Source organism: Lissotriton helveticus, chromosome 1_1 (assembly GCF_964261635.1).
Source record: "Lissotriton helveticus chromosome 1_1, aLisHel1.1, whole genome shotgun sequence".
Lineage (NCBI taxonomy): Eukaryota > Metazoa > Chordata > Amphibia > Caudata > Salamandridae > Lissotriton > Lissotriton helveticus.
The window spans coordinates 46,536,096-46,557,723 of record NC_136057.1 but is presented as its reverse complement, the minus strand read 5'-3'; the positions used below and the strand labels follow the sequence as shown (position 1 = coordinate 46,557,723).

Genomic DNA, 21,628 nt, shown 5'->3' with positions numbered 1-21,628 from the left:
TCAAACCTTGTTCGCGTTCACCGCGAGCTTCGGGAGCCGCCGGCTCCGTTCTCAAACGTTTGCCCTCGAGTTCTATATTATTTGGACGGGTCCCGTATCAAATCCCGTGTTGTCCTCTCGGGTAGCGCACTTGTTAGCCGCGACTTGCTCTCACAGACACTCCGTTCGAGAGCAAGTCGCGGCTAACAAGTGCGCTACCCGAGAGGACAACACGGGATTTGATACGGGACCCGTCCAAATAATATAGAACTCGAGGGCAAACGTTTGAGAACGGAGCCGGCGGCTCCCGAAGCTCCCGGTGAACGCGAACAAGGTTTGAAAAACTTCACCGCACCATAGGGACGGCCCAGATACGGACTAACAAATAGTGAAAGATGACAGCTTCAAAGACGCACAAACTCCCATAGGATAACCACAGCTACAAACAAGACAGAAAATGACAAAGCCCTGAAGAGAACCCATAACTACTGTTTGGAGTTCGAAACGCGTCGGCATGAAAGGAGATGCAATTCGTGATCATTGAAAGCTTTATACTCCTGTCATTTGTGCACTGTGATATCTCCTGCTAATGTGATTTTGTCTAATACTGTTCTTAAGAATTCGTCCATTGTTGGTCATTGAGGCTTGTAAAGTTTAACTTGCCTGTTTTTGAACAGTCCAGAATTGGTACAGTTGTTTTGTATGTCTCACTTTGTGATTTTTTCATTTGGTTAATGTTGTATTACAGTTGATGTATTTATATGTTACACGTGCAGTGTTATTTCTCTGTCATGAGATGTTCTGATTTTTTCTAAAAAAGAATTGAAAACAAAGGTAAATAAAATACCTAACATATCTAATCCAAGTTGATGTGTTGCCTATAACCAAGGGCTAATGGAATAAGTGGGGCGGCAATTTTTTGTGTCAAAGTAATAATAAGGTCCAGCCTTCCCCACCTCTCAGGGACCTAACTCCTTTTTCTTGCAAGAATGGACCAAGAACAGCAGGAGCATCTGCCGTCCGCTGAGAAAACACAAACATGGACTTCAAACAAAATATTATCTCCAAGCCTAAGACTGAAAGAGACATTTTCAATCCTGAGGAGCACAAATAAATGAATGCTTGCAGTGAATAATTTGTTTATAAAAAAACTATAGTGCCGGTGCTCCTGCCACTGCTGTTGCTGCACACGTGCAAAGCTGGCGCTGCACTATTAGTGAAGTGCCCTATTGGCTAGTTCTCCTGCTGGGGGAGTAAATCATTAGGGGCCACTTGTATGAAGCATCTTTCCAGTTGGAAACGTCCAAACGCAAAAATGCTTTTACAAATGTACCAAATACAAAATTGTGATTCAGTAACATGCTACCTACTCGCAATTTGCGTTTAAGATTTGCTATTTAAAAGGGGTGTGTTTACGGCATTTCTTCAAATTACTGAATCTGAATGGACTGCATGAAAGTTTTGCGATCGAATTAAGGCCAAATTTTACTGACTCCCTGAAGTAGGTGGTAACCCATTTGCAAATAGGTAGGGGTCCTTTGAAGAATAAAGAGCAGGCAGTTTTCCCACGGACCCCACTGTCTACTCCCATTATCCTTTAAGGAAAATGGGCTGCATTAAAAAAAAAAAAAAAATCAACTGCTTTATTAAAAACAATCATAGACGTTGTGGTCTGCTGACCTCAGCAGGTTGCCATCTCTGTGATGGCTGTGATTCCTAATGGGTTTCAAATTGCGACCTACCTCACTAATATGCATGTGGTAGGTCTATTTGTCACTTGCTAGCAATCGTTAATGAAACTCAAAAGAGTTTCATACATTATGAATTCCGATTTCCAAATTGCGACTCATAGAGAATGGCAAATAGGAAATCGGTATCAATTCCTGATGCTAGTACATCCTGCCCTAAGTCTTGTTGTATTTCTCATTCTTCGAATGAGGAAAGCAAAAAAGGGCTGGGATGAAAAAAATAAATTTAAAAAAATCAGTCTGGACACAGTACTTACTCCTTACAAGAGGTAAATCAAGTTATACCTGGCGGCACTCATAGATAAGGGGCTGCTCAGTGGGTTAGCTGCTTTGCAGTTGGTTGCGGCAGCACTCTTCACTACCGAAGCCTGAGCGCTGCAGAGCTTACAGAGTGACCAAAAAATAAATGTGAGCCCTAAAGGAGGGTATCTTAAATGCACCAAATGCTGACTCAAACCCATTGAAATGAAAGATACAGCAGGATTTATTTAGGAAAAGATGTCTACATGCATCTGCAATAACCACAGTTCAACTACTAACTCTTAAACATATGTGGTAAAAGGTATGATGGGAAGGGAAAAGAGCCCACGTTTCTTTCTGCAGCTCCAACGGTAATCACACACCACAAAGAGCGAGCAGCACCTGGGCTGAAGATGGACGCAAGTCCGTTCCACGAGGCGAGTACTTCTGTGCGCTGCAGAGGGACTACGAGCTTCGATTTGTTGGTACTTTGGCATCTGTGAACAGGGGGCTGTGCTGAGAGCCCTAGCTGTGAGCTAAAAGTTGTTGTGTAAGTAGTAGTTTAGTGTGTGTTTTGTAAGACAGTGTGAGAGAGTTGGGCCCGGCCCTCATGTAATGCATCAGAGAGGTGGTAAATGAATCCTATATTCGGTTGGTACAATAGAATCAACTAGCAGTGAGAAATACTCAGCACATTTATAAAGAAATAACACGAGGATGCGATTGGTTACCCGTCATATCTCCTTGCATTCTTGTACGGCTGCTCACAATCATGCTTCACAGGTGATCGGAGCTGCAATTACAGAGCCCAGGTCTAGGCCAGGAAAATGACTCATCTTAATGATGCTGCCTCACTGGGGGCACATATGCCTTAGCATGCTTGCGGCAGGGTCAGAAATGACTTCTCTAAATGAATTTAGCACAGGCATATCATTATGAACGGAGTGCTTGCCTTTTGAACACTTTTAGCTGGGACTTAAACATCAGTATGCCGCACATCATGCCCTTAAATACCGAACAATGCTAATTAGTGCATGGACTTTTAAAATAAATTAATCTGCAAGGTGCGGATCATGCCCGGAGAGCAACTGCTGCCTGTAAAGCCCTGCAGCCTCTCTCTGAAACTAGTGCAGCAAATGGCATGCGAAGAAGAAAGATGAAGCACAACTTGTGACCCTCGGCAAACCGATACTTGCCGATTAAGTGGCACGCTGCAACGTTCTCCCCTCTTACACAGTGGAATGTTGCTAGGCCCAAGATATGCTCTCTGTGCTCCTTCACGACAGAGATCTTTTTTTCCACGCTGCTCGCTTTTTAAAAGCAAGAGCTGCAAATGGTGCCGCAGTGATGTGTGAAGTGTATGCGCTTCGCAACGGAGTTTGCACACTCAGGGTTATTACACTAAATGCACGCTCCCTACAAGGAACACTGGCCATTAGGCATTTATGACTATAAGCCCTCGCTAAGTTACAACATTCCAGTAAAACTTACTTTGGGGTAAGCAGGACATAAGATTGTTACAGTGAAAATGGATCCATCTTGTTTGTATTAATTGGGGTTGTAGAAACGTTCGTTTTGAGTGAAGTACCTGGCATAAACTGTGCAGTGATAGGGTTCCGTTTAGTGTGTATTATTTGGTGCAGTTGCATTTGTGCCTTTCGAGTAAAGCTCTTCCCACACACAGTGCAGCGATGAGGCCTCTCACTGGAGTGTAAACTTCGGAGCCGTAGAAGATGTGCCTTACCAGTAAAGCTCTTCTCACACACAGTGCAGGGATAAGGCAGCTCTCCTGTGGGTGCACTTTGATGCCGTACATGGCCTTTCTTTCTGAGAAAAGTGCTTGGAAGACACTTTGCAGTGATAAGGTTTCTCTCCAGTGTGTTTGGTGTTACAAGACTTGACTTTTGATTTAAGCTCCTCTTGCACACAGTGCAGTGAAAAGGCTTCTCTCATGTGTGTACGCTTTTATGCCGTACAAGGGATCCCTTATCAGCAAAGCACTTGGAACACACTGTGCAGTGATGAGGCCTCTCTCCTGTGTGTACGCTTTGATGAGGCCTCTCTCCTGTGTGTACGCTTTCATGAGGCCTCTCTCCTGTGTGTATTAGTTGGTGCGTTCGTAGATTTCCCTTTTGATTGAAGCTCTTCTCGCACACAGTGCAGTGAAAAGGCTTTTCTCCTGTGTGTATTAGTTCGTGCTTTAGTAGATTTGCCTTTTGATTGAAGCTCTTCTCACACAAGGTGCAGTGATAATGCTTTTCTCCTGTGTGTATGCGTTGATGGTCATGGAGATGATGCTTTTGAGTGAAGCTCTTTGCACATACAGAGCAGTGATAAGGCCTCTCTCCACTGTGTACTCTTTGATGCTGTACTAGGCCTCCCTTTTGAGAAAAGCGCTTTGAACACACAGTGCAATGATGAAGTCTCTCTCCTGTGTGTGTTCTTTGATGCAGTACAAGGGTCGCCTTCTGAGAAAAGCGCTTTGAACACACAGTACAATGATAAGGTGTCTCCCCTGTGTGTTTTCTTTGGTGCTGTAGTAGAGTTGACTTTTGACTGAAGCTCTTCTCACACATGGTGTAGTGATAAGGCTTTTCTCCTGTGTGTACGCTTTGATGAGGCCTCTCTCCTGTGTGTACGCTTTGATGAGGCCTCTCTCCTGTGTGTACGCTTTGATGAGGCCCCTCTCCTGTGTGTACGCTTTGATGAGGCCCCTCTCCTGTGTGTACGCTTTGATGAGGCCTCTCTCCTGTGTGTACGCTTTGATGAGGCCTCTCTCCTGTGTGTACGCTTTGATGTCGTACAAGGCCTCTCTTATGAGCAAAGTGCTTGGAACACACTGTGCAGTGATAAGGCCACTCTCCTGTGTGTACACTTTGATGCTGTACAAGGGTTGACTTACGAGAAAAGCGCTTGGAACACAGAGTGCAGTGATAAAGCTTCTCTCCTGTGTGAGTTCTTTGATGCAGTACAAGGGTCGCCTTTTGAGAAAAGGTTTTGGAACACACAGTGCAATGATAAGGTTTCTCCCCTGTGTGTTTTCTTTGGTGCTGAAGAAGATTTGCCTTTTGACTGAAGCTCTTCTCACACATGGTGCAGTGATAAGGCCTCTCTCCGGTGTGTGTTCTTTGATGCTGTAAAAAAGTTCCCTTTTGAGTGAAACACTTTTTACATGTTTCGCAGGGATATGGCCTGAGGCTGGTGTGTCCTTTTTTGTGCCTCACAAGAAGTGTCTCATTGATAAATCCTTTCTCACACACATTACAAGCAAAGCGTCTCTCCCTCATGTGCATTCTGTGCCGTTTCTTTAAGTAGATATTTTGAGTAAAATTCATCTCCCCTCCAGAACCTTTATGGCTTTCTTTCCCATTCATATTTTCTAGATGTGATTGTTGTTCTGCAAAATAGAAAAACCATTGAAAATTACATGAAGAAAATATTTCTTGAAAAAACTGCATTGATATAATATGGAGAAGTGAACAGTTACAATTCAGGGGAAAAAAATGTATGTTCTAGGAAAAAGAGTCATACGTCCCTTTGAGACACAAATGGTGGCTAGTCCTCCTACACAAATTGCGGTGACCTAGTCCTGCAGCAAGAGCATGCTGGGAAATCAAGTGATTCACAAGAACCACTGTTGGACGGTAAACAGTCAAAATATCGAATTTTTAATTTCGACTTACACTAATATCAAGTTGCTAATATCGATGGGACAGAATATCGATGTCCAGAATATCGATGGCCAGAATATCGACCCTAAGGTAAGTAATATCGAAATTACTTATATCGATAGCATATATATCGATGTAAGTAATTTCGATTTACTAATATGTGTTAGAAATTTTAGTTAAGTATTTAAATTAATTGTTATAATATGTGTTTAATATGTTTTTATAAATAATAAATATATAAAAGTAAATATCATGTTTTACTACCAGAGCGGGTTGTGGGTTTTTAGGGGAATAGGGTGGGAAGTAATTTATTTGTAATTAAATAATTATTTTTTAATGATTAATTTATTTTGCAATTAAATATTAATTGGCAATGAATTATTTTAATTCATTAATTGATTAATTAATTGATCATTTATGTATATTTTTAAGTAAATCATATGTTTTACTACTGGAGCGGGTTGTGAGTTTATAGGGGAATAGGGTGGGAAGTAATTTAATTGTAATATTAATTAATTTTGGGTAAAGGGGTATTTTTAGGGTTCAGGGTCAGTTTTCAGTTTTTGGGTAAAGGGGTATTTTTAGGGTTCAGGGTCAGTTTTCAGTTTTTGGGTAAAGGGGTATTTTTAGGGTTCAGGGTCAGTTTTCAGTTTTTGGGTAAATGGGTATTTTTTGGGTTCAGGGTCAGTTTTTAGTTTTTGGGTAAAGGGGTATTTTTAGGGTTCAGGGTCAGTTTTCGGTTTTTGGGTAAAGGGGTATTTTTAGGGTTCAGGGTCAGTTTTTGGGTAAAGGGGTATTTTTAGGGTTCAGGGTCAGTTTTCAGTTTTTGGGTAAAGGGGTATTTTTTGGGTTCAGGGTCAGTTTTCAGTTTTTGGGTAAAGTGGTATTTTTAGGGTTCAGGGTCAGTTTTAGGTTTTTGGGTAAAGGGGTATTTTTAGGGTTCAGGGTCAGTTTTCCCTACTGTTGCACCCACTGGAGTGGGAATAATAATTATTGTTAAGTAAGTATATATTATATATGATTTTTAATTATTATTTTTTAAATTAAATATGTATTATTTTTTTTACCATTATTACATATATTTAAATATGTTTAAGTAATAAATAAGTATTATTTACAGTATTTTTTATGTTATTTTAAATTTAAAAAAAAAATCGATATATTTGACAACGATATTTTTAACATCAATATTATTTTTTTGATATTTTGGTACTTACCATGTTGTACATAGGGCGTCGATATTTTTGCTATCGATATAATTACGGACGATATTTGTGTAGGTCGAAATTCTGTCTGTCGAAATTCTGTCATAGATCCCTGTTGGACATGGGGTTTCTGGTTGGCTAGGGTAGGCACCTAAGCCAGGCAGAATCGACCACTCTAGTCAAGGTAAGCCAGACACACACCTGAGATAACCTGCGCTCACCCTCTGGTAGCTTGGCGCAGAGCAGTCAGGCTAGTTTAAAGAGGCAATGTGCAGAGCATTTGTGCAACACACTAGAGCAGCAACACAGTGAGTAAACCACAAAAGGAAATCCACACAGGATTATGTAAAAATAGATTCTATATTGTACATCAAACAAGACCAAAATGACTTAAATCACACTGTTCGCGCAAATAATGCAGGTTTGACAGAGAAAAACACAAATTACTATGAAAACATAGGTCACAGCGCACCTGCGCTCCTATTACACTTCATACGGTAACTGTAGTGAACGTTGTTGACGTGATTGCATTTAGAAACCAAACGTACGGTGCAGGAGCACCTACTAAACGCCAAACAGTAATTGAGCTGGAGTGTTCCAGCAGTTCTCCTCTATGGACGGCCTGCGCCATTCTTGCGGTCATCTCCAGAGCAGAGACAATGCTGAACAAGAAATGCCGCTCAAACATGATAGTTGCATGGGTTTCCTCTGAGGTTGAGTGAGGGGGTCAAACAGTAATCTCATAGAATAGTGTTCTAAACACCTTCGAGGTCGAGCTTCCCCAATGCAGAATGCGGAGTACTCCTGAGGCGTTCTACCAGACCATTGGCCTGGGGTCAAAGGGGAGTGCTTTTTGATGCTTTATATTGAGATGATTGAGAACGTTTTTGAATTCTTGACTAATAAAAGGTGGGTCGTTGTCAGATTTTAAGATTGCAGGTACAAGTCATTACACAAAGATGCCATCTAGGTTTTGAATAACCCTGCTCATATGTAGTGGATGAAAGGTCTTCTACCAATGGGAAATGGGAGTATTGATCAACAATAACTAGAAGATGATGTCAATTATCCAGAGGGCCATACAAAAATCAATAGCAATTCTCTCCCAAGCATGATGTGGCAATTCTGACATAATCAAAGGTTGCTGACTAACTTGAGATGAAAGACAGTTGCATATGTGGCAAGTCTTCAATTATTTTTCAACCCTTTCGACAAGATTCGGAAGCCGGACTCGATCACGGAGAGCTCTCTTAGTAGCAACTATTCCTCTATCTCCTTCTTGGGCAAATTCAACTACTTGTTGTCAGAGACTTTGGTGAATAACAATCTGTGTACCTTGCAGAATGAGGCCTTCCTGCGTTACTGAAAGTTCATCTCTTACATTTCTGAACTTCATATACTCGCTGTCATTAGTGACGGTCTAGAATACTGGTTCCACAACTTTTAATCTTGACATGTCACTACCTTGGCTCGTGGCAGTGGCAATTTGCTCTAAAGACATGGCAGTTGGTGCACTCTATTTCACAATAAATTTGATGTAATCCTCCACTGTCTTAGATGGGGTACCAGGGCATAATCAGCCAGTTTCTGATCTTTCTCTGGACGATGAAGAATCGTGTAGTTATAATTCTTGTGACCTCAAACCCCAATGCTCAATTCTAGGAGGCATTTTTGCTGTGGGATTGCCAAATACCATGTACAATGCTTGGGGATCAGCCACTAATGTGAAGGGCTTTCCATACACAAATACATGGAAATTATTCACAAGCCCAAACCAGTGCCACACTTTCTTTCTCAGGGTGCGAGTAAGCACGTTCAGTTTGTGACTGGCTCTTATTGGCATGTACCACGATATGTCTCCAGGCATTTGGCTGTCCGTTGTGCTGTGCAAGGATTGTGCCTAACCCGACAGGGCTAGCATCAACTACAACCTCTGTACGGAGTTTGGGATCAAAGTCGGGCATTTCAATGGCGCTCTCAATGGCTTGCTTGATTTTTTGGATACTCTTCTCGCACTCATGTGACCAATGAAAAGACACATACTTTTTGGTTAGTTATGGTGCAATGACCATAGCAAAGTCTTGTATGTCTCTAGAACAGTAATTGACCGTTCCAAGAAATTACCGTATCATAGAAATGCCTTGTGGGGGATTTGCAGTAGACAATGCTTGTACTCTAGCTGGATCAGGTTTCATACCTCCATCACAAAAGACATGGATGAAGAATTTAAAGCTTTTGTTGTGGAATTCACATTTGTCAGCATTCAGAGTTGAGGCTGCATCATTCAGCAAACAACATACTTGCATAACAGTTTTGTAATGCTCTTTCTGTGCAGCCCCACAATACCAATATATCACTACAGTTAAATGCATTTACTACAGGCTATATGATAAGTCAAATGACGTCTTGGAAAAGTTCTGCAGCAGAGGATATACCAAAACTCAATTGCTTGTAGCAAAACAAACCAATATGCGTAGAAAAGTTGCACCGTATCTGGATTTTTCTTCAAGTTCCAATTGGTAAGATCCTTTATTTAGGTTGAGTCGAGAGAAGAACTCTGCGCCATTCAATTGACTGTGAGGTTTTTCCTCTTGCTCAGTTGCCTCGTTGGCCTGGCGCATGTCAACACTAATGCATACAGCTCCTTCGCTGTCTCTTTTAGGCACTCTTACAATGGGAGAAAGCCATGGTGTCGTACCACTGGAGCGTTCAATGATGTCATGTATAAGTAAAAAATGAAGTTCCTTTTCAACAGCTTCTTGTAAGTGAAACACAACTAGTCTATGTTTTTGATTAAAATTCTCATTTATGTGTAACCTTACTTTCATTGTTTGAGTTTTCCCGACCCATGAAATAATGAAGGAAATTGACTTACAATTTCACGATGAGCATTCATAGTGTAGTTCACTGATATCAGTCCCATATCAGCAGCACTATGGAAACTCAGCAAACAAACACTTGAAGCTGTTCCTTGAAGTACATGAATAGGCGCATTCACCACAGTTTTCTTAAGTTTCATTGTGGTTACACATTTTTTATTTGACTTTTGAAGGGCGTTGAGGCAGCCCATGAGTATACTTTAGTCTTTGAATTCGTAAGTTGTGGTACCGGAGATAATTTGCGATACATCTCCAGCGGCATAATATTTATCGACGCACAGCTGTCTTCATGTTGAAATGCCCACACTTTGGATTTATTCTCACATTCGACTAGCCCCATATGTGCATGCCTTTTTGAAGTAAACATCAATGTTGTACAATTGTCATTGTCCCTTTCATTGTAAACAGACACAGAGGAATTCTTTCTCGATGATTTAGACGATGATCAACTTCTTTTTGCGCCGATTTGCCTCAATTGGTGTGACCGGGAGTACGTCGAATGTCACTGATGTAGCGTTTGGTCAGCCATTTTGTCTTCACGCTGCAACCCACTTACTTTTACCTTCGCGTTGGAAGTCGTCACAAAATGATTCGCTTTACCACAGTCTATGCATATCTGTCCAATGGCGGGACATTTACCTTTGTGTGGAAATGACAGTCCATGTCTGTAACACGTTTTCTTTTTATGTGGAGACAGGACATTGTGTCCCTCTGCCTTGTACCTGGCTTACTTTTCGTGCTCATGACCGACACTTTATAGAAACTCCTAAAATAATCCCTAGATGGTCCTTGTGAGTGACACACTCCCCCTTTCCAAAATTGTGATGCCATCCACGTCTTCCGGCTGTGACAGTTTTAATCATCATGTGCAGTCTAAACAAGGTGGCAGTGACCTCCTTCTCAGATCAAGGCCCCTATTAGACAATGAACCCACCTTTCTGTACCTCATATAAGTTACACACATCTCTGCTGAACAAACAAGATGTCTCCTGGGGTTCATGAAATACAATACCCAACTAGTGCTATGTGAGCAATGAGGGAAAAGTTAGTTTCTGCTGATGAAATCTCCTCCCATTTAATTCCTCTACTGTACAGGAACCTTTTGATGCTGGGGAAGAAAACGGGTCACTAGCTGACCAATTAGGTTTCCTAAATTGATCTCTGTGAGCATAGAGGTGTCATAAGGCTCTCAATCTTTAAATACAATATTAAACAATATACATCTCATAACCCTTTTATCAGAATAAAATCATTAACATCTGAATTCAGAGTTTGGACCCCAAATTTGAAAAGATTCTAAAATAACGGACCTCTGCAGTCACTACCAGTCCAGAATTTAGCAGCATGTGGAATGTTTTATGCCAGCAGACGTTCTATCCAATCAAAGGCAAAATACATGAGGGAACAACTTCAGGTATATGAATTCTTATGCGCACCTAATTTCAAATAATTCAACTGCCCGTATTGTAGGGATTCACCTAGTATAATGTCCCAGGAGTGGCTTAGAAGGCAGGATATCAACTCCTAACCCAATACTTTTTAAAAAAATGTTGAAAGAACGCAGTTCTCTTTATTCATCTAAGAAGAGAATAATTTGTCTCTTACGGTCACAGCTTCTGCGGATAAGCCGGCAAACAAGTCACCACTATACCTATAGACCTACATTTTTCAGACTGCTGAATGACCCACCAACACCCTCTATGATACGGGTTAACAAAGAAGAAAGAGAGAGAGACAGGGCAGCAGAAGAAGAGACAGAAGGAGGAAAGACGGAGAGCATATATATACCCGAAAGGAGCGAGACAGCCAGGGATGCAGAAACAATAAAAAAATACAACAGCACCAGAGAGGCAAATGACCACGTCAGAGAGACGGCCAGGGAGGAGACAGAAACTTATGACATCACAAGGAGAGAGTCAGCCGGGGCATCAGTCATTAGAGGAGACACTACTCGAGTCCTGACACCAGGTGATTACACTGCCAAACAAGGAGAGACGCTCTTGAAAAGGGCACAGCGGAACAGAGCATCGGGGAAACAAGCACACGAATGGTGCATGGGTGCTCGAAAACATGGCCGGGAGTTGTGTGCGCGTGCGTACGCTAAAATAAAATAAAAAACCATGCGAGTGGTGCGCGCGCGCAACGTCAAAAGTGAAAACAGGCTGGCGAGTGGTGTGCGATGTGCGCGCACCATGACGAGAGAGGAAAGCCAGATTGCGCCTCTGCTCGTAACTGTGTGCGTAACTGCACGCTCTATGCCAGACAAAAAGCTGTGGTCTGCTTTTTAAAGCCCACACACTAAATGTCTTGTCAGTGCCGCGCATGCGCTGGCTCAGGCGACACCTGAAAAGGAGGGCATTTCGGACGATTACGTTCCATCTCCGCTCCATCGGAGTTCCCTACTCCTGGGGTCATCACATCCACTTGATCATCTGCTTACATGGAATGATCCACCACCTTTGCTCACCCAAGGAGGCCTGCCAGCTGTTGGACATTCCGGCTGAATACCCAGAGCGGTCCCCTCTGGTGAGGGGTGGGGAGACTAGAAGACCTTGGGTCGCTCCCCTGCTCGGGTCCGTCAATGGCAGAGAGCACCGGGCGGTGTTGGCATCCCTCGGTGAGGATTCCTCTAACCGAGCATAGCCCTGATTCTTGTCACATTTCCTGATCACTGTTTTTGATATGAGCCTGCTCTCCTTCCGGCCTTCTCTCTTTATCTTTCTGAATGGGTGGTGGGCCCTGGCGGGTTGGGGGTGCGAGGTGCGGTGTCAGTGCCTCTTTCACCTCTCTCTCATGGTGCTTTTTGCCCAGGACATTGATAAGGTTTACTTCGTTGTGTTGAACATTTGTTAGGTTTGCATTGGGATGTTTGGTCTCCCTCCACTCCTGGGTTCCCCCGGGGCAGGTCCCCAACAGCTACACCTCGGTGCCACTTGCTTCACGGGCTACCACACTCCCCCTCACCCCAGATTACAATTGCCTCTAGATTCACTTTATAGTCCCTTCGATGGCCCCGGATCTTCAGATCATCACACTAAATGTGAGGGTCTCAACAACCATCTCAATAGGCGCGCCATCCTCTTTTACCTGGAGCATTCCGAGGCCCACATTTGCTTCTTCCAAGCTAGCGTCCTCCGCCTTCCCTGGAAGATTGGTCCAAAACAGGCAGAAATCTGGGGCAGGTTATTAGCCTACTCATTTTCGCTGGGATAACACTGGGATAACACACCCCTACAGTGGGCTCACTGTTTGCCCCAAATGATCGTCAGGAGAGCTTTTTGCGCTGGACGGTGGCCGAGTTGACTAGGTTGACACATCGACTGTTGCTGATGGAGGGCGACCGTAACATAGCCATTGACAACGCAATGGACTGCTCGGGTCAACGTCAGGGACAGTCTGGGGCTTTCTCACAAGAACGGACACAAAAGCTGGAAGAGATGGGCCTGATAGACATCTGGAAGGCCATACACTCCACCACTCGGAATTACATATTTACTCCCACTCCCATAATACGTATGCGAGGATAGATTACTTCCTGGACCATTCTGGTTTCGTATCCCATACCTAAATTGACAAAAATTTGCCCCGTTCACTGTCTGACCATGCAGCGGTTGTTCTCATGCTTTCTCTTCCACCCACCCGCCTTCCACCCAAGACTTGGCATCTCGGGGACACGCTCTTGCATCACCCTGCTGTAGTCCAGCAGATTACCACGGCGCTCAGGGACTTCCTTGAAACGAATGATAATCCCGGACCTCAATCACCACTCTCTGGGAAACCCTGAAGGCAGTGATTGTCAGGGGGTGGGGCGGTTTATCGCGCTTACCTCAGCTGATAATAAGATAAGCAGGGACAAGCGGGCCAACTCTCACAACAGGTCCAAGAACTGAAGCATATCCCTGAATGGACTGATGCCCCCCGGATCTGGCAAAAGCTCGAGGCTGCGCACACTCAGCTATCGGGCATTGACTTAGACAGAGCAGAACACGCGGCGCTCTGAATGCGACACACCTTTCATGTCCTGGGTAATAGATATGGGAGGCTGCAAGCTAAAAGGCTATATATTGCCCAAGGGCAGTCATCCAGAGTCTCGGTGGTCAGTTCGACTGAGACGGAGCAGACTGAGGACCTGTATATAGCTGAAACATTTCCACAATACTACGCAGTCCTCTATGAGGCGCAGGCACTCATTCCCAGGATGCCCTTACCTGTTACCACCGGGAAGCCGCAACCACCAGACTAGCACTCGATCAGGCTGTGACTCTGGACTCCCATATACGAGTTGAGGAAGTGGTGTCTGCTATCTTCCAGCAAAAGCTGCTTAAATCCTCAGGGCCAGACGGGTTCTCCACGCTTTCTTATAAGACCCTTTGTGCCATCCTGACTCCCATACTCACCAGAGTCTACAATGCTGGTGGGGTTTGTTCCATACGGGGGGCTTCTATCGTCATCATACCTAAGACTGGCAAGGACAAACGCCACTTTGCCTCTTATAGGCCGATTTCCTTATTGAACGTTGACCTTAAACTGTTCACGGGGATCTTGGTCTCAAGATGGACCCCTCTTCTGCCTGGCTTGATAGATCCAGACCAAGCGGGGTTTGTCCTTAATCACAAATGTGGCGACAATATGAAGAGGCTACTCCATATTATCGATAAGGCACAACGCTTTGATATAGAATGCATGCTTTTATCTATTGACGCATAAAAGGCTTTTAATGGGGTTCATTGGCCCTACCTGAGAGAAACCCTTCGCCACTTTGGATTTCCTAATCGGTTTACTCCGTGGGTCTTGAGCAGTTGCACACAGCCCTCTGCAACATGGCGAGTGAATGGTTATACCTCTGCCCCCCTCCCAATCCATAGAGATATGAGACAGGGCTGTCTGCTGTTTCTCCTCCTCTTCGCCCTGTATATGGAGCTGATGGCAGCCGGCAGTCAGGTAAGCAATTAACGTCATCACCCATCTGCTTTAAAAATCTTTGTTGGAAACAATGGCACTCAAGTGACGCCTTAACGCGGTAAAAGTCAAAAGATTCACTACTTCGCTAGTTGATGAAAATAAAGGTAAATCCGTCCTAGTCCCTAATGAATCTCTGTCTAAACGACATGCCCAAAACTGCTCAATTAATGTTTTGAACATAACTCTTAAAAGGAGAATAGAACATTAAGAGGCCTGAATCACACCCAGTGATCTCGCACCGAGTCATGCCAATTGAAAGATACCATAGTCCTTGTGAAAATAGTTTATCTTGAGTCTATGAATCTTGTGCAACAGTCTTCAAAGCAGCCTCAGCTGATGCATTCTCTTGATTGCAACTACTGAAGAGAATTTTTTCCAGATGAACCTTTCAAGCCCGAAGGGGAAACACTTGATGACCATAAGCCATGAATACAAGCTCAAAGTGTGCCCTCAAAGGTTGGCATACCCTGATCTCGATCTCTAGTTACCATTGAAACTTTCATGAGTCACATTAACATTTTTCAAGAATTCATATTTTACGAAAACCTTGAGAAATGTGTTCATTATGAGGCTATTTTGCTTATTCAAGCCTCGTCTTTTATTTCTATTCATTTGGACGTTGTGTTCTTTATTTCTGGACCTTCATTGTTGTTCGGTTGGTTTATGTCACACATATTTCCCAGAAAGGTTCCCTTGCTGCTCATGGCAAGCTTCTAAATGTACGCTAAAGGTTCCCTTAAAGAAAACGTGTTTGTTCTTGTGAATCCCTTTCTTCATTAATGGTAGGAGTTCAGTGACAACTCACATCCAGACTATGAGCTTCCTCCCTTATAGACTCAGACTGTCATTCCTTACTCTATGTGTATGTCTTATCACAGAGACCTAGTAAGGTTATGGACAGGAGGGCTCGCTGGAGCCTTCCACTTCTTTTTGTTGTGGTGGAATCAACAACCCCAAATTATCCGTGTAACCTATTTCTGGCATGGCCATCATGCAGGACGTCTATAAAAATCTTTCCATCCTCATGAGTTCTTTGTGGCGCAGCAAACCTATGGGCTAAGGACAGGAACGGTGGTTACCTTGCTCAGTGAGTTTAGGTGCATGAATCAGTGTCCTGGAAACTACATGTTGAGATATACTTATAAACAAGCAGTGGCATAGCCAATAGGTCTCGCCTTTGGGAATTTATAAGTTTTTAGTTATGCAGCACAATATCCTTGCTGCAACAACATCAAGTGTTGCATGGCTAAACACTTATAAGGTCCCAAAGGCGAGACCTATGGGCTATGTCAATGCTTGTTTGAAGAGTGGCCTATGTGAGGTCTTGGTACAAAGTAGGTTTGGGTCCTTCAAACTGTACCCAGCTACTGTCCGTGACCTTTTTAAGAATGCGCTCTTTCAGCTGGAAATCATGGACACAGGTGAGGATGTCGGCAGGGGGTGCTGGGTGGGTCTTTTTCGACTAATGCAGTGAGTGCAGTCAAGCTCAATCTCAAAGTTGCAAGGGGCCTCTATAAACCGCCCGGAAGAGGTCACTCACAAAAGGTGTTCTTCATACCCTCTGCTCCGTTCGTGATCCCCTGATGCGAATGTTATTACTTCGGAGCGATTCTCCAAAGCTTTGGCATGCACCTGAAGGTCCAGGTGGAAGTCTCGAAGGCAGATTATCTCCTGCTGGAATTGTTCGATCTGCCCTGTCCCCAGCACATCCATATCTCGCCTCACTTCTCTGGGATCCTGAGAGAGCTCCTTCCTCATGGCTTTTAGGTCCTCACGGAGGAGGACGAAAAGCATTTCTATAAAGGAACGAGTAAGCGGGGCCTCAGCGTCACTGGCATCCGTGGACACAGACGGATCAGGGGCTGGCATGGAGCCCTCGACATGAGAGCTGGAGGCCTTGAGGAGCAAGCCCTTCGCTGAGCAGTTCTTCTTTCCCTTGCTAGCCAGCATGTGAGAGGAGTGTAGAGTGAGGCAGTGCAAAGGGTGCGCCTCGGCTCCGTTGAAAAGTCAACACCCCCGGCAGTCAGGTAAGCAAGTGTTGTGCAACCAACGGGGCCTCGCTGAAGGCAGTGGCAGCTGATAGGCCCTGGTTATGCACCTTGCAGGGGCTTACCTCCATCAATAAGTGGGGACCTCTTGTCGTCCAGATACAGGGAGGGCTCTCAGGTATACAGTAGTCCAAAGGAACAGCACGGCGTAGATGATCGGTGGTGGGGGGCCTCCAGACCCCAGCAGCTCAGGCGAGCAATGTCATGCTCATAGACTGGCCCCAGCGTCCCCAGGTCAGGAAGGGTCCACCCCAAAGGTGCACAAGGGCAAGGGATGCAAGTCTGGTGCCTCTTCCAGGTGACAAGGGGGCGAGGGGGGCAGCATGGAGCACAGCAGTGTGTCCTCCCAAGAGGCAGGTCGCTCCCTCTGATGAAATGAATGTGGGCACAAGCATGTCGGGCCGTTAGCATGTGGTGCAAGCCCCGGGGCCCGGTGTTCGACTGTGCTCCGCTCCTTAGCAGCATGGGCCCCAGCAGCCCGGCAGGTCCTCAGAGCCCAGCAGCGGTTGCAGGCTCCGGGTCCAATGCGTTGCAGCCCCAGCACGGAGAGCAGAGCCATTTGCGTGAGTGTCAGGCTAGAGGTGAAGAGATGAGGGCCCCAGGTCCGGTTGTCAATTGCGCTAACCTTCTCAGCAGCATGGCCCCTCGGACACCCAGCAGAGTCTGTAGGGGTAGCAGCCTCCGGGGACAAGCTGTCGCATAAACAAAGAGGGCGGGGAATGAAGACCGTTGTGGAAGGGCGCTCCATCCGCTATAGCAAAATCAGGATCCTTCGTCAGCAAGGGGACACCACAGCCCAGCCGGCCTACCCAGGGACGCGACACAAGCCAGAGCCCCCTCAAGCGTGTGCAGACCCTCTTCGAGGAAGTCTGGGACCACAGGCTCAGCCAGCCCCCTTTCAGCTCACCTCAGGTCGGCCCCAGCAGCAGAGTCCCTGTCGCAGGGGCAGTGGGAGCAACGCTAGTCTGCCAGCACCCTCATACCGCCTCGTAGGTAGGCAGGGGCCTCTTGGAAAACGGCCGGCAGGCAAGCACGAACCGACACAGCCTCACCCGCTTCGGCACTGAAGCCACACCCAGCCTGGGGTTCGTATGCCCCAGTCAATCTGCTGTCTCCTCAGTCCATCTGCTGTCTTGGACAATGTCTGGGTGTCTTGGTCGGCTAATCAAGTCAGGTGCCGCGTTATGAAGACCCTCTGCTCCAGCAAATCAAGGCATGGGCGGATGGGCCTTGTCGGCAAGCAGGAACAACAAGCTGGCATGTTCTACTCAGTCGTCATCTTAACCACGCCCCCCTATCTATGGTTTTAAAGTTGCTTGATTGTAATGCACTGGTTTTTATTAACTATGCAATAAACTTAAACTTGAAACAATCTACCTCACTCCACCCCAATCTACCCCACTCTGCTCCAATCTACTCAACTCTGTCCCACTATACTTCAGTCCAATCCATTCCAATTTACCCCACTGCAATATATCCAATTCTTCCCCACTTTTGCAACTCTGAACTTTTGGCAGTAGCCTCTTAATTGCTCTACTGTGTAGCCCTCCAGTCCTCTGTGTTCCCAATCTACATCTTCAATTCCAGAGATCTCAGAGGGTGCTCTTCCAGCAGGGAGTGAGCCAGGCATGGTTTCCCCCCCAAAAAATGGGAGCTCTCAATATATCCAATTCTTCCCCACTTCAACCACAATCTACCCCAATCTAATCTATCAGACCCTATCCCACTCCAATCTACCCCACTCCACTGTAATCTACCCCATTCCACTTCACCCAATCTATCCCACTCCATCCAACTACACTCCACCTTACCTACCCCACTCCACACTAATCTTCCCCACACCCCTCCACTCCACTGCATCCAAATCCACTCCACTCCACCTCACTCCAATCTACCCCACTTCACTCTACCCAAATCTACCCCACTCCAGTCCGATCTAACCCACTCCACCCCTCTCCACTCCAATCCAATCTACCCTATCTCACTCTACCCCAAACTATCCTATTCCAATCTACTCCATCCAATTTACCCCACTCCAATCTACCCCACTTCACTCTACCCAAGTCTACTCCACTCCAGTCCAATATAACCCATTCCACCCCACTATAATCTACCCTACCCCACTCCACCCCAAATTACCCTATTTAAATTTACTCCATCCAATATGCCACACGTTAGGGGAGGAGATGATTTTCTCTGCATTGAAAGCAGTCTTAGCTGCCTTCAGAGCAGATTTATAGATGTTGATAGAGGCCTTGTATTTGTTTTTTTTTCCCGAACTATAGTCTTTCCTCCATTGTCTTTCCTCTCTTTTGCAGCCCTGCTTCAGTTTAAGGAGTTCAGGGCCAAACCAATGGTCGTTACACCTGGCCCTAATTTCTTTATAATCAGCAACTTTAACGCAGCGAGTCGCTGATTAAAAAGAAAAGACATCAGAACTCGACTATTATAAGTTACTAGCAGCCCGTCCCGACGTTGTGCGGGTATGAATTGCTGCTGGCCAGTAGTATATTGTTTTGTTGGATTTTGTTTTGATAGCATTTCTTATCTGTGACAGGCCTGTGAAACGCTCCGATTCACCGTGCACTGCTGATGCACTTAAGAGTGCGCATTCAGTAGTGTGTGAACTCGAGTTTCCCTACTTTATTTTTCCTTGAAATATTATATAGCTTGAACTCGACAACATGGCATGAGCACAGTTTACATTACAGAAGAACACATTCATTTGTGGTAGGCAGGGGGAGACAAAGCAATTTGCCTGGAATCACAGGATGTTGAGCTGATGCCGAGATTCGAACATAGCTCCCCAGCTCTAAAGTTCGCAATTCTAGAACTTGTGGTGGGAGGTGTGTCTAAAATGTCGGTGCTGGCCATCAATGAGAGAGACCTGTGCATTTTTCAAATGGGTGGTGAAAAAATATGAGTATGTTGTTGAAGATGTGTGCCGCCGTGCCACCAATGTACTTACCGGGGGAGGGTAAACACCCATTATTCCGCAACTTCCTTTCCGCGTACCATCACTCCGCATACTTTCATTACGAAAGTACCATGATTCTGCAATGCCAATATAACGCATGGCATTACATTTTATATGCTTTTACCACGCATACATTTACAACAAAATTCGTTGTAAATGCATGAATGGTAAAAGTATGTTTTTTTTTAATGTTTGGATAAGGTAAGTATGGGTATAGGGGTATATGTTTTGGGGTACTGAGGTATATGTTTTGGGGTGTTTGGGTATTTTAAGGGTTCAGATATAGTTTTGGGTTATGGGGTACAGGGGTATTTTAAGGGTTCAGGGCTAGGTTTGGGTTTGGGGGTACAGGGGTATTTTTAGGGTTCAGGGCTAGGTTTGGGTTTTGGGTTACAAAGGGATTTTAGGGTTCAGGGGTAGGTTTGGGTTTTGGGGTACAGGGTTATTTTTAGGGTTCAGGGCTAGGTTTGTGTTTTGGGGTACAGGGTTATTTTTAGGGTTCAGGGCTAGGTTTGGGTTACAGGGGTATTTTTAGGGTTCAGGGGTAGGTTTGGGTTTTGGGGTACAGGGGTATTTTAGGGTTCAGGGGTAGGTTTGGGTTTTGGGGTACAGGGGTATTTTAGGGTTCAGGGGTAGGTTTGGGGTACAGGGGTATTTTAGGGTTCAGGGCTAGGTTTGGGTTTTGGGGTACAGGGGTATTTTTAGGGTTCAGGGGTAGGTTTGGGTTTTGAGGTACGGGGTATTTATAGGGTTCAGGGCTAGGTTTGGGTTTTGGGGTACAGGGGTATTTTAGGGTTCAGGGGTAGGTTTGGGTTTTGGGGTACAGGGGTATTTTAGGGTTCAGGGGTAGGTTTGGGGTTTGGGGTACAGGGGTATTTTAGGGTTCAGGGCTAGGTTTGGGTTTTGGGGTACAGGGGTATTTTTAGGGTTCAGGGGTAGGTTTGGGTTTTGAGGTACGGGGTATTTATAGGGTTCAGGGCTAGGTTTGGGTTTTGGGGTACAGGGGTATTTTTAGGGTTTAGAGATAGGTTTGTGTTTTGGGGTACAGGGTATATTTATAGGGTTAAGATGGGTTAGTGTTTAAGGGTGTTGGGGTATTTTAAGGAGTAAGGGTGGGTTATGAATATGGGGTGCAGGGGTATTTAAAGGGAGCAGGGTGGGATTAGCACACGATATGAGACATGGCATGAAGGGCGGAACGTACCACACGCCCCCAGCGTTTGTCACACCCCCAGCACACTCCCACAGCACAACGTAGACACGCCCACAAGGGACTACTTTGCTGGCACGGTTCTTTTACCTTTTAAATGTATATGGTGGGCGTCTGCATAGCCTATGTCCTTCTGCTGCAACTGCCCTTTCCAACGCTGTATTGGGTGTTGTGATTGGTGCTGTGGGTCCTGAGATTACTCGCCTCAAAGGTTTGGGCTCTCTCTTTATTATAGTAGTATAGATTACCATCGAGTTCTGAGGTCAATGCCTGCTGCAAGAGCCAGCAGCCAGGGTGAATGGCAGGTCAGTTCATGAAACATGTTAGAAATGAGGGTCTCTAGTTGGCACTGGCTGGCACCAATGTCCAAATAGGGAGTCTTCTTCCTAAATCAGGGCCTACCCCCTTTGACAACCCTGCTCGACACTGTGGTAACGTGCAACAAGCAGTTAGGCCTATCGCAGAGGCAGTGTGTGAAGTATTTATGACCATGCACAATAAGGCAGTAACAACACCACAAAAGGACACAACTCAAGTAGGTATAGAAAACTACTATCTGCATCTACGGTTTAACTCAAGACTCTCAAAGCGTTTTAACAAGCTACAATGCACGTAAACCAGTAGGGACTCGAAAAGGCAATAACGTATTCACCAGACAGGACACTGACTGAGTTCAAGGCCGGGGCCTGCGCGACGCGTTGCACACCAG

General features: G+C 45.2%; 1 protein-coding gene across 1 annotated transcript in view; it reads right to left on the bottom strand.

Annotated features, from left to right (window-relative positions):
* Positions 1-2,212: 2,212 nt before the first annotated feature.
* The window catches only part of LOC144821382 (uncharacterized), a 59,102-nt gene continuing 39,686 nt past the window's right edge, over positions 2,213-21,628 (bottom strand). The window contains exon 4 of the mRNA XM_078678403.1: positions 2,213-5,364. Within this exon, the coding sequence (XP_078534529.1) occupies positions 3,917-5,364 (1,448 nt within the window). The 3' untranslated portion in view covers positions 2,213-3,916. The remainder of the gene's footprint in view (positions 5,365-21,628) is intronic.